The sequence below is a fragment of the Amphiprion ocellaris genome, chromosome 10 (assembly GCF_022539595.1).
Source record: "Amphiprion ocellaris isolate individual 3 ecotype Okinawa chromosome 10, ASM2253959v1, whole genome shotgun sequence".
NCBI classification, from domain to species: domain Eukaryota; kingdom Metazoa; phylum Chordata; class Actinopteri; family Pomacentridae; genus Amphiprion; species Amphiprion ocellaris.
In genome coordinates, this window is record NC_072775.1 from 2,186,683 (window position 1) to 2,200,108 (window position 13,426).

General features: G+C 41.1%; 1 protein-coding gene across 2 annotated transcripts in view; it reads right to left on the reverse strand.

Moving 5' to 3' along the window:
* Positions 1-6,817: 6,817 nt before the first annotated feature.
* Positions 6,818-13,426, reverse strand: part of LOC111586146 (guanine nucleotide binding protein (G protein), alpha activating activity polypeptide, olfactory type) — a 90,303-nt gene continuing 83,694 nt past the window's right edge. For both annotated transcript variants that reach the window (XM_023295825.3, XM_023295826.3), the window contains exons 10-12: positions 13,080-13,210; positions 12,918-12,985; positions 6,818-10,459 (exon numbers count right to left, since the gene is read on the reverse strand). In XM_023295825.3, coding sequence (XP_023151593.1) covers positions 10,313-10,459; positions 12,918-12,985; positions 13,080-13,210 — 346 coding nt within the window. In that variant the 3' untranslated portion in view covers positions 6,818-10,312. The remainder of the gene's footprint in view (positions 10,460-12,917; positions 12,986-13,079; positions 13,211-13,426) is intronic.

The window sequence follows — 13,426 nt, forward strand, 5'->3', positions numbered from 1 at the left end:
TTTTTGGAGTTTTTCTGCACAAATTGATCGAATCCAAAGTCGTATCGCTCCATGGATGAGATGTTCTGGGTCTGAAATAAAACTATGAGCAGAAACCATCAGGAGAGTCAGTTCAGAATGCACGTCTGAGTCGTTTTAAAGCTCAAAAAGATCATTTCTCTTCTTCAATCTGCATCTTCTGTCAGATCAGATATAAGGATAAGTTTGTTCTAAAGCCATTAAAGTTATTTCTTTTGATTAAACTGATATTTCTTGTATTTAATATCTAATATTTGTGAAGGAAAAATTACTCACTTTCTCACGACTGGGGTGGATCTAATTTATGACAGCCTAAATGCTGAGTCATCCCAGATGGTCACCCTTGACTCACGGTTCTCCTAGATAGAGGATGCAAACTTGCGTATGCGCTCTCTGTCCCCTAATATGACAGTTCGGTAAAGTTGGCAAGATATTCACAGATTCGGACTTCCGGCATCAATAACTCATGAGACATACGTTGTAAAAACATAAACAATGCCTCTTTCAAATCGCTGTAAGCTAGACAATGTGCTACGAGGCCAGTTTTATCAAAAGTCGCTGTCTTTCAAGTTGATCAGTAGGACCCTTTTGATGGTTGGATGGAGTTTATTTTTTCTGCAGTGTTTAAGAGTAAAGTAAGTGAATTTTATTTACTACAAAAATTCCTTAAAATTCTGATTTTTTATTTAATATCAAACCAAGAGTTGTAGTATGACAATCAGGAGCCAACTGATGGCTCCAGTGAATTTGATGACACTACAGTACATAAGAGTGAAGTTAATGAATTTTATTACCAATAAAAATTATTTTAAATTCAAATTTTGTACTTAATATCAAACCAAGTGTTGTAGTATGACCAGCAGAAGCCAATTGAAGGCTCCAGTGATTTAGGTGACACTACAGTAAACAAGAGTGAAGTTACTGAATTTTATTACTAATAAAATAATAATAAAATAATAAAAATTCCTTAAAATTCAGATTTTTTTTAATTTAGTGTCAAACCAAGAGTTGTAGTATGACCAGCAGGAGACAATTGATGGCTGCAGTAAATTTGGTGACACTACAGTGTATAAAAGTTAATTAATTGAATATTTGTCTCTCTTCGCTGTTGCAGCGGTTTTGCTATTTGCAGACGGTCCCTGTTCACTCGTTGCACAGCCGGCTGCTCATAGACATCAATGTTATTTCTGCAACTTGAAAGACAGCGACTTTTGATAAAACTGGCCTCGTAGCACATTGTCTAGCTTACAGCGATTTGAAAGAGGCATTGTTTATGTTTTTACAACGTATATCTCATGAGTTATTGATGCCGGAAGTCCGAATCTGTGAATATCTTGCCAACTTTACCGAACTTAATAAGACCCTGAGACAGACAGACGCCTGGTAAACATAACAAGGGATAAAAGACAACTATCTGGCTGACGACGTCAGAACAACAAGATTATATTGCTGTGTTCCTGTTCAGATGGATCCTGAACTAACAGTCCTGCCTCCACATTTAGAGTATAACATCAACATGGCACGCCTTCCAAACAGTATAAGTACCCAAGACCAGAGAGACTCCTCAGAACTGATGCTGCCAGTGCTCACGTCACTGTGTTACTCGCTGTATCATTTCTCCTGAATTCAGTAAACCTTATTCTCAACATAAGCCATCTGAGTCTCCAGAGTGTCCCTGAGTTTGCCTCCTGATTCCTCTTTTGACATCGCAGAATTCCCTAACAGATTGGCGTCACGAGAACAGGATCTCCACACAACAAAGACTGGTAAGTGCAAATTTTAACAAATTTTGCAAACTGCATGTCTGAGTTTGGTGAGATTATGTACCTGTTAAAACTTGGTTAAAAAAACTAAACTTTGAAAAATAAGTTCTATGATACTGAATCTGCGATTGTCTGATATTGAATTTGGACATTAAATGCCAGTCGGCTGCCTCAAGAGGCGAGTACGGCGCACTACGCATGTGGGTTTCAGTGTAGAGTCGGCGCTCGTCCACTGCTGGACAGAGGCAGTGTAGAGTACACGGATTGGGTAATGTACCTGGGTCGCCTCTTAAAGGAGGGTGACTCGACCTTAGGGGACAGCCTGTGGGTCCTTCCACCTTTGAGAACGAGGTTCTGGGCAAATTTAAGTGTTTGTCTGTGGAAGGCGAGATGAGCGTCCGCCCTTTGGTTCGGCGGGGTTTTAAGACTCTGTGGAATTTTGTCCCGGAGCTAGGTTATGCGCAAACCTATTGATTCAATACGTTGAATTTGGTACCCAGATCCACCAGACTGAAATCCCACGTTAAATTCGAGGAAACTCCTATTGGATTCTGGCACGAAATTCCCTATAAATTGTGTAAAAACAATTTTGAACTTCATCTAACAGATCAGACTGAAATTTTCCCTGATCACAATTGAAAATTGACACATAAGAGTTCAGATGCAGTTGAGAGTGATGGCTATGCGCCTGCTGTTTGTCTTCATTGCGGTTTTGTTTCTGTGTGTACATGAATGCCTGTTGTTGAGTGAAAGAAATTAACCATGGGTTGTCATCAGTCCAAATCAGGCGAGACTCATTGTTCAAATGTGAAATCAATTAATAATTCTCATAAAGCACAATCTGAATCTAACTCTGATGCATCCACAGCTAAAATTAAATCTGATGCATCTACGCTGGTCAGTGTAGCAGGAATCCAGTCATTAGCCAGAGCTAAGAACACAGATGAGAAACTTAAGATCATTGCTCTTCTTCAGGAAGAATTGACTAAGATAAAGACTAAAAAAGTTGAATCTGGACTCAACACAGAACCCGAGTCAGGATCAGGCTCAGTTTGAGGAAATGGTGATGTAGAAAAAGGACAGAGTAATGATGAGTTGATGAAAAAGGATAAACAGTCTGTACGTTCTTCACCTGTTTTTTCTTCAAAATGATAAGACAGAGGAGTCAGAGCTTTCTGAAACTAATCCAGCTTTCCCTAAATGCATGATCGTTAACACAGCTGTGTGTCAGGCTTGTAGCTCAGCAGAGACCAGAGATATAGTGTTTAGTGCACCAGATCCTTTCACTAGCTGATGAAACATCTTGATTGGTTGTGGGTTACAGCTACATTTTATAATGTTCTAGTTCCAGACATGAAGGTATTGTTGCATTGCACCTATGGCATAGAGTGGTCTGTGGTTGAGGAATCTTTTGATCTACCCCCCACTGAGAATGTCCAGTAACCTGACAACGTAGACATGCTGACATGGTTAACAGAGAAAGCTAAAAAGGCAGTGTTTAAACATGCACGCTGTACTGCTAAACCTTACAAGCTTAATGTTTGTGTGCAGGATGATGATGAGCCCCTGCCGACATTTATTGAACGGTTTGAGGAAATGTGGGAGTCAGCAATGGGTTGTGATATTAATGACAACAATGCAATGGCCCTTGGTATACTTGTAGAGAATGTACATCCTGAGATTCCTTACAGGTATAGAGTCTCAAATCAGTCATGGTGTAGTAGTATGTGGACAGACTCAATGCATGTGTTGATGGAAATGTACAAGGATGGTTGTTTCTCCACTGAATGATCTGCTAAGGTTAAATAAATGGTTCAGGTCACAGATCAGCCCCAGCGTCCTTCTTCTCAGAAGGCTGTTCCCCGAACAGAGCAGAAATGCAGACAATGCTGGAAATGTAGGAGAATGAGACACTGGGCCAGAGACTGCAGAGCACCTAGGAGCTAATCAGTAGAATGGAACGTTTTCAACTCTGTAAACACTAGAGTTTAACATCTAATATGATCAGTAGTAAAAAGGAAAGGGATCAATTCAAAATTATTTTTTAAAATAAAATGGATCTTTTCTCTGATATGACTTCAGCATCTAATGGTTTGGTGTTGCTGTGCTCAATACTGAGAAACTAAAATTCCATGTGTTGTGGATTTAAATTAATTATAATCTTAAAAGTTAACTATATTGAATAAATTAATGCCTCTGTAGCAAATAAAATAGTGTTAAACTTTTAACATCTCTAGTTTAATGAAATTATACAAATAAACTAATTTCTTTCTGGTTCATCATGAGAAAACCAGACTTTTACAGAGTAAATTGAGAGCAGGATAAACAGAACAAGAAGATCAATCAGTAAAATTAGTAAAATATAATACAGGCTGTGCCTATCAATATGTTTTTAAAATATCTTGTAAAATGCAGTGCATCATTATTTAATTAAATTGAAGATATTAATTGATAAAGGAGCTATATTTTCTGCTGTATGTTTCACTGATAATGTTTGCATTCCTAGTTCTAAACTAATCACTGTAGGCATTTCAGGCACCCCATAATTAAATTATTTTTTGAACAAGCTTATGTTTCAGAAGCAGGATCAGATGTGGAACATACTTTCTGATTCTTGCAGGAACACTTTTGAGTCTGATGGGAAGAGACCTTCTTTGTAAATTAAACACTGGTATTAATTGTACCTCAGATTACTTGTTTCTAGAAAATAATAAAATCTGTTCAGTGTTTGCAATCAGCTAATGATTTTCAATATTAGACTGTGGAAAGTTTTAATATGAAGGACATCTTTACTGCTGATCACATAAAAGTATTACAAAAACTTGGCCAGTTTGTGCGTTTGCTGTCTGCTATGAGGTCTGTGTTGCAGTGTTCATGTGTTGCTGCTGATAATCCATCCACTGAGTATCAAATTATAACTGTGACACTTACACTTTTACTTATGACAAAAATGATAAAATAATCTGAAAGGATTTTACTGGTTTATGGTCCAGATTGGGTGCATTTTAGCTATAGAACTAACAGATGCACAATAAGCTCTGTGCAAAGATCAGGTTGTTCTGCCTCACATCAAGGTCGTTGTGTTGACTGGGGCAGAAGTAAAACAACTGAATGTTTTCATAATAAGGTGCATCAGTCAGTGAGAGACTGTCTCCAGTCCACTGATTGCTGCCGCAAAACACTTGGGGATGATATGTCTTTCTTAAAACCTAATAAGATTATCACTCTTCCTTAAAAAAATGTTTGTTTTACAGGAAGCACCCTTTCATATTTTAAATGGACCCCCTCAAATTTATCTGAGGTCCCTAACAAACTATGGGCTAAACAAAAGAATCATGTGGGATGTGTGACAACTGTTTTATCTCATGCTGTTGAAGTTAAATCTAAAAAGTTACACTTAATGCTGTAGTTGCTAAGATTAATCAGTATAAGTTATTTTAAAGGGCAATCGTAGGCATAGAGGGCTTAATTCAGTCTCTCTTGGATCAAGGACTGTTAGTGGAGACCTTTAATAAAAACAGTCCATGTTACACTCACATTTTGCCAGTTCCTAAACATAATCATCCTGATGAATGGGGATTTGTTCAAGATTTGCAAGTAATTTATAACATTGTCGTGCCTTTGGCTCCAAGTTTACCAGACACTAATTCTAGTTTTTAGAATTTGCACCTGGCTGGGGGTAGCACTCCCCTTCTTCTCTTTCCTCCAAAAGAAGTCTGTCACATGGACTCTGTGCTTCTGTTAAAGAAACTGGCTGAAAGAGGTCACATCACCTCACTGTCGAAGCTACAGTACTGCAGTCGGAAGACCACCTATCTGGGTCATGTGTTGTCTGAAGGACAGCAGATGTTTTCTCCTAAAAGACTGACACTGCTCAATAGCATCAAGTTATTGTCATCACTGGATCTGTGATTATGCTGCTATGGACTGTGATGAGCTGCCACACTGCAGGAGGCTCCCCTGTAGTGGAATGGACAGAAAGCATGCATAAGGCCTTTGTGGATGTAAAGACTGCTCTGGTTTCAGCTCCAGCCCAGGGAGTGCCGGACTACATGCAACCTTTCCAGCTGTGCATCAGAGAGAGAGAGAGGGGTTTGCTGGCAGTGTGCTGGTGTGGAAACACTTGTCATACCATCGCTAGGTGGCATATTACTTATCGGGGCTCTGTACAGTAGTGCGTAGCATGCCTGGATGTTTAAGATCTATGGCTGCGGTTGCAGCCCTAGAAGAGAAATCTGCACCTCTGGTTTTATCTCATGACAGCGTTGTATATGTTACACGCTTAGTGATGTACATAATTAATATAGCTGCCATACTGAACATAATTAACCACATGTAGATCAAGTAATGACTCATTTTGTCCAGTCCACACATCATTCTGAAAAGAGCACCTGTTTTAAATTGCAAATTTCCCTGAATTAGAATCTGTTCTAAATTCTGCTATTCTTTCTCCTATTGCAGAATCAAGTGATAATCGAGGCTGTGAGATGGTTATAAGCTGTGGGACACCACCTAGACCTGACCTGACCAGAAGCAGAGAAGGATTCTAAATTGAAGTTTAATTTAATACACAGATGGTTCAACCAGCAGACCCTCTGACGTCACACATCATGCAGGTGATGGTGTAGTCACTGACTAGTAAATAGTGGAAGTGGGTTCTCTCCCCCCTGAGTAGCTCAGTACAGGCAGTTGAACTGTTTGCTGTTATTATCTCCAAGGACAAGGTCTCTATTTAGGGATATTATCGACCTGATATCGGCATAAAAATGTAATATCGGTCAATATCGTTGTCGTTTTTTTTGCCTATCATGAGAACTGATAAACTAATGCTTGGACTTACCGGCATTTACCGACTCAGAGGGAGTATTGTGTCTCGTTTTTGTCATTTGTGTCTGATTTTTGTCATTTTGTCTCGTTTTTGTCATTTAGTGTGTCGTTCTTGTCATTTTGTGTCTAAAACCCATGTTTCCCACCGTTCTCGGCGTTCAGCCACAAATCTGGACACAACTGGACACCAAGATGGAAATAAAGCAAAGTCCTCTAATGTGCCTCTTTATTTAAAGAAAATAAAAATGTCATTTAATCATCCTCCCAGGCCAAACAAGGTTTTTGCACCTCCAGTCAGTTGACTCTCTTTCGGGGATAGACGTGTACTGTAGCAGAAGAAAAGGCTGATGCTGTTTGTACAAGGAGAAGAGCTCATCTTGTTGGGTGCTGCTCACACATTCATAGTGCCTGTGCCATCGGGTATGGCTCCAGAGGACCAAACAATTACTAATATTGCACGCTCTCATTTATTCATCTCCATTCTAAACATGCTTTCCTATGTGTGTATGTATACATATTTACCGTATACATACATAGGTATGTACACCTAGGCACACACATAATTAAACATGTATAATTGTACATATATATTTATATAGACCTATAAATTTACATGTACATACATTTATAAAATTTTACACACAACACACACTTCGCCCTCACACACACACACACACACACACACACACACACACACACACACACACACACACACACACACACACACACACACACACACACACACACACACACACACACACACACACACACAATGCGTCTGTGAGTCTATGTTTGTTTTATGTACACATGCGCACAGGCACGCACGTCAGCACAGACCTCAGACACACTTCATATCGAAAAAAACGTTGGTTCCTATTAAAACAACACCAGGTTGCAATTTGGACACTTTCAATGGATTTCCAATGTTTGTTTAAAGCTGTGAAATTCAAAATAATATTAATATTAATATTAATAATGATAATAATAATAATAATAATAATAATAAAAGGAGGAAAAATAAAACAAAACAAAACCAAAAAAAAGAAAAAAAGGCATGGCGCTGCAACATCTGGTCTTCACTGCAGGTAAGTGGTTAATTTGCATAATGTATACAGGTTTTTACGATTTTTTCCCTATTTTTTATTTTTTACTAAACAGCATTTCCTTTTTTTTATAAACCAGAAAAAACTAAACTCTACAGAGAAAGTCCCCTACCCGCAGTCTTTCGCTGCCGATAGAGTTTGACATCAAGCTGTACAGCGCAGTCGAAAACATACTTACATCTGAGCTCATTTACAGGTACAGCCATAATCAAGGCACAAAGATCTACAAGTAGATTTGTTTTTCTTTCAATTAAGTTGTACAAAATAATATTACATTTTACAGTCTGTACAAGATAATTCAACCTTGCACAGTGTACAAGTTAACAAAAAAAAAGAACAATACGTTTTCTCTCCCTTCCCCCCACCCTCCTCCCCATCGCTTTCTCTACGCTAAAGGATGGTTTGTGTGGAAAAAAAACAAAATTAAACCAAAGCAGGAGGCAGGAGGCAGGTCCGAGTTGGTGGAGGCAGCAGGGCTAAGGTGCAGAGAGCTCAGTCCCTTTTCCTTCATGTAGAATCCGTCGTGTTTCCTGCCCCCCACCCTCGTCTCTCGGCTGCTCTGAAGCTGATGTGGTGGCGGAGTAATAAATATTGTGATGCTACATTGTGTGTTTGCTTCCTCTCAACAACGAAAAAAATAAAATCAAAAGTTGTTAAGGAGCCTGATGCAAAGTGCATTTATCTCTTCATCCACTTGGTTCCCCTCCAGGGTGGAGGCCTGGGGGGGGGGGGCTAAAATAAAGGTGATGGTGGTGAAACCGGCGTTAACCGGCGTCAGACATTCGCTCGCACGGATTCCTCCTCGTCTTCATGCACACTGAAAGCCGCATGTCACGAGATGTGTTTTTTCTGCATGTAAACGAACCGCATCTGAAAATCGTCTGCATGGTAGGTGGTCACTAGAGGTCACTAGAGGTCACTAGAGGTCACTAGAGGTCACATGACCCAGCTTTCAGATTGACCGTCCGGTAGACAGGTCGGATAAACACAGTGGTTCGGGCGCAAACTTTCTTTTTTATTTTGAAAACACTTCAGGGAAAATTATTTCTGAAAGCATTTGAGGCGAGAAATAATCTGGTTTTAGTTCACTGATGGCGAGTTTGTGGACAGTTTCAGGATGTGTCGGCTCTCCACACGCTGAAGTCGAGTCTACCTTACTGGATCACAGATGGAAACGCACCACATGTTGCATGGTGATCCGGCTACAGCGCGTTTCCAGCTGTGATTCGGTGGTTTTACCCGCAGCTCATTTATTTAACCCTCGTGTCGTCCTGCGGGTCAAATTAACCCGTTTTAAAGTTTGAAAATGTGGGGAAAAAAGTATATTTTCACAGTGAAACTTCTGATGTCCACATTTTCTGGGAAACCTTTGAACATTTTTTGGTGGAAAAAAGAAATGTTAAAAATGTTTCTTAAGAACATTTACATATAAATCAACCAAAATCCAGCAAATTTCGTTGGATTTTGGTTGATTTTTATATGAATGTTCTCAAAGAAAATACTAAAAGTTTTACTGATATATATGGAATCACTTTAGATATTTTTAAAATTTTTTTGGGAAGATTTTTACTCATTTTTTTGAAAATACAAGAATTTTCTTGCCAAATTTGTTTAAAAAAAAAAAAAAACTTTTAAGGGAAACTTTTAAGGAATTATTGGAATTTTCTTCCTGAAGGTTCTGCAAATTTTCAGAAATTTGGGGAATTTTTTTTGTGAATTTTTGTAATTTTTTCAGACAAGGAAACAATATTTTTTGGTGCCCATAAATGAGGACAACAGGAGGGTTAAAGTAGACTCGACTTCTACTTTATGCAAATTCCATGCGGCGTGTGGAGATCCGACTCATCATGAAACTTTCCTCAAACATCTAAACTTGCCGTCAGTGAACTAAAACCAGGACAGATTATTTCTCACCTCAAATGCTTTCAGAAATACTTTTCACTTTAGCGTTTTTGAAATAACAGAGAAAGTTTGCGGCCGAACCGCTGTGTTTATCCGTCCCGTCTACTGGACTGTCAATCTGAAAGCTTGGTCAGGTGACCTCTAGTGACCGCCCACCATGCATGTCATTTTCAGATGCAGTTTGTTTACATGCAGGAAAAACAACTAGTGACTCGCAGCGTAACTCGCTGCCTCTCCGCTGAGGTCCTGCGGTGTGTTCGTCTCCAGAGCCGCCAGTCCAGGTCCAATGAAAAGCCAAAAAACAGACGGACACAAAGGGGCAAAAATAAAAACTAAATAAGGAGGTAGCCCAAGGCTTAGTGGAATGACAAAAAAATCAAGGCATTCGAAAGGAAGGATTAAAGTAAAAATAAAGAAGCGGCACGCAACAACTTTGTTCCCCAACCTTCCTTCTACTCGGTGAAATGGGGATGAATCGGTCTCAGAGAGAGAGAGAAAAAAAGAAGTAGAAAAAGCTAAGAAGTTAAAAAGAGGAAGAGGATTTGACACACTTCAGTAGTACTTCATTGTCATGGACAGGAGGAGGTCAGGGGGCTGCTGGAGGTTCTTCTGGGGTGGAGAAGTAAAGGAGGAGGAGGAGGAAGGGTTCGTCGGGATGCAGAATGGTGGAGAAGAACACAGAAGGCCGGCGGTCTCCCATCACAAGAGTTCATACTGCCGCAGGTGCATTCTCTGGATGATGTCCCGGCAGTCGTTGAACACCCGCCGGATGTTCTCTGTGTCCACGGCGCAGGTGAAGTGGGGGTAGCAGTAGTGTCTGCCGTCGCCGCTCGCAGTGCTGATCCGCTGAGGAGGAAACACAGGAGACGTTAAGACAGGCTGGACGGAGACAGACAAGCCGTACAGAGACGTTAGACGGGCTGGACGGACACAGACGAGATGTACAGAGACGTTAGACGGGCTGGATGGAGACAATAGATGAGCCGTACAGAGACATTAGACGGGCTGGACGGAGACAGATGAGCCGTACAGAGATGTTAGACGGGCTGGACGGACACAATAGACAAGCCGTACAGAAACGTCAGATGAGCCGTATGGAGACATTAGACAAGCTGGACGGAGACAGACGAGCTGGACAGAGACATTAGACAAGCTATAAGGAGACAATAGACGAGCCATACGGAGATGTTAGACGAGCCGTATGGAGATGTTAGACGAGCTACACGCAGACGTCAGACAAGCCGGACAGAGACGTCAGGCGAGCTGGAGACGTTAGACCATCTACACCAAGGCCCCTTTTCCACAGGGCCGGTTCCAGTGCTAGTTTGGAGCCAGAGCCTGATTTAGCACCAGTTCTTTGTGTTTCCACCGACTAAACACCGACTCCAGGCTCCAAAAACTGGTGCTTTTCAGGCACCGACTCTTTGCTGGGCCAGAGTTAAGAACCGAGTACGTCTCGGGCTGGGGGCGGGGTTACGGTGACCAACAATCAACGGTGAAAACACAGAACCACCACTTTTAAACAACCGCGCGAATATTAATAATAGTAGTAGTATTATTAGTAGTAGGAGTGTTAGTGTCTTGAAAACTGGTAAATATGGACGCCTGTAGCGTGATCGTGGATGTGCCCAGGAACAGCTGACCTCTGCCTCGCAATTAACCGTAAGATCATCTATAAAGATAAACATAGATATTATCAACTTATTGTGTTTGTTGAACCGCTATGTAATGGATGCAAATGTAGTCGAAGCTAAGTAGCCAAGCTAACGCTAACACACCACTGTTAACCCTTTGATACACAACATGGGTCAAAAGTGACCCAAATCCAATGGAAAATGGGTATCTCCTGACCCACACTGTCCATCAAAGGGTTAAGAATCAAAACATCTCTGACAGTTACCTGTCTTCTCAAACGTAGTCGTCGCTGCCGGTGACTACGATGAAGACAGGTAGCTACTAACAGTGGATTATTTGTTTCTGGATCACCATGTAGACTTACAAAGTCAGGAACAGCACTTCCATGGATACGATGTGCCAACGCTGTTGAACGGCTACACAAGCAGTGACGTACTGACGTTTTACAGTGATGCGATGACGTGGCTGTAACTCGGCTCCTTGCCAATGGAAAAGCAAACCGGTTCTTAGGAGGCCCAACATTAGAACCAGCTAAGCACCAGAACTGAACTAGCACCTGGTTCTTTTTGGTTGAAAAGGACTACCAGACCACCTGACCAGAGGGAGGCACCACCAAGCAAGTTCAACACGGCCAGCTGGACAGAAACTAAAACCTCGGGGCTGCCGGGCTCAACAGGCTGAAGTCCCCACGCACCGGTCATGGGTTCGATTCCCATCCATGGCCCTTAGGTGCATGTCATTCCCCAATTCTTCTCCCAACTTTCCAGTGTTCCTCTCACTACGACTGTCAACTAAAGCTGCAAAAAGGCCCCAAAAAATAGAAAAAACAAACTGAAACCTCAGTGAGAGTTAACGGATATCACGACGGTGCTTCAAACTCTGTTCATTTTCACACAAAAGTGGGACTTTGACTTCCTCCACACAAACTGAAACAATCAGCTGCTTCAGTCATCTGGTTGTTGTTTTAGCCTTTTTCGACATTCTAAAGCTGAATATATTTTAAACTAAAAAAAGAGATATCAGATCAGATATTCAACAGCGGTACAGACATTTAAAAAGCTTCTAAATCAGAAATCGGACATTAAAACGCCTAAAGTCGCTCTTTTCAGTGTTGTTTTTGGTCACACACCTGTCTGCTAGCATCTAGTTGGCATCTAGCTCACTCTGCATGTGAGGCGTTTAGGGGACATCTGTAAATTGGAGCGTCTATCAATAAGGAAATGTTCAGCGACTGATGAGCTAAGTCCAGTGATGTCCGGCGTCCTCCAGAAAAACAGCGGCGACAAAATGATTGTGTTTTCCCATTAAAAGCTTTTATAGATATCAAATGACTGCTGAACGTTCCATCCAGTTTAATTAAAGCCACGCTGCTCCACCAGAATGGGACCAGATCATGTGATGGTTTCCAGACTCAGAAAGTGGGTCACCTCAGTGCCACCAGGGAAGAAGATAACATGGAGCCTTTTGTTGCTGATCTGGAGACAGTTTGTCCTCATGAAAAGGTCGGTCAGACAGACAGACAGACAGACAGACAGACGGATAGATAGATAGATAGATAGATAGATAGATAGATGGATGGACGGACGGACGGACGGACGGACGGACGGACGGACGGACGGACGGACGGACGGACGGACGGACGGACGGACAGACACAGACAGATACTTACAAGAAACTCGTCTCGGATGAAGAACTTTGCTCTCGTCACTCTTGGGTCTTCACCAGGTTCAGGAGTTGCTAAAAAAAAAAAAGCAGATTTTCTTTTAATCCAGACTGAAGTTTAAAACGCCTTGGTTCGTAAACATCACAATTGGATTTCTGGAGCACTAACCTTCATTTGGTATGGTGTAACGAGCATATTCAGGGAAGTAGTCTTCAATTTTGGATTTTCCAGCTAATACTTTCTCAGCCAACATGTCCTGCTTGTTCAGGAACAATATGACTGATATAGTGCGTAACCATCTGGAAGAAAACAACAACCAGCGTCAGGAAGAAGTGCATCAGTGCTACTTGCAGACACATTACAACTACATACAAGGGCTTGATTTATTTCAGATCTTATCTTCTTTTTAACATAAAATACATTTTCATTTCTTCGACAGAACATTGCTCCTGGTCATTTTTATCTTGGAATTAATAAAACAGCTAAACCAAAGTCGTGATGGAGCGACTGGTGCT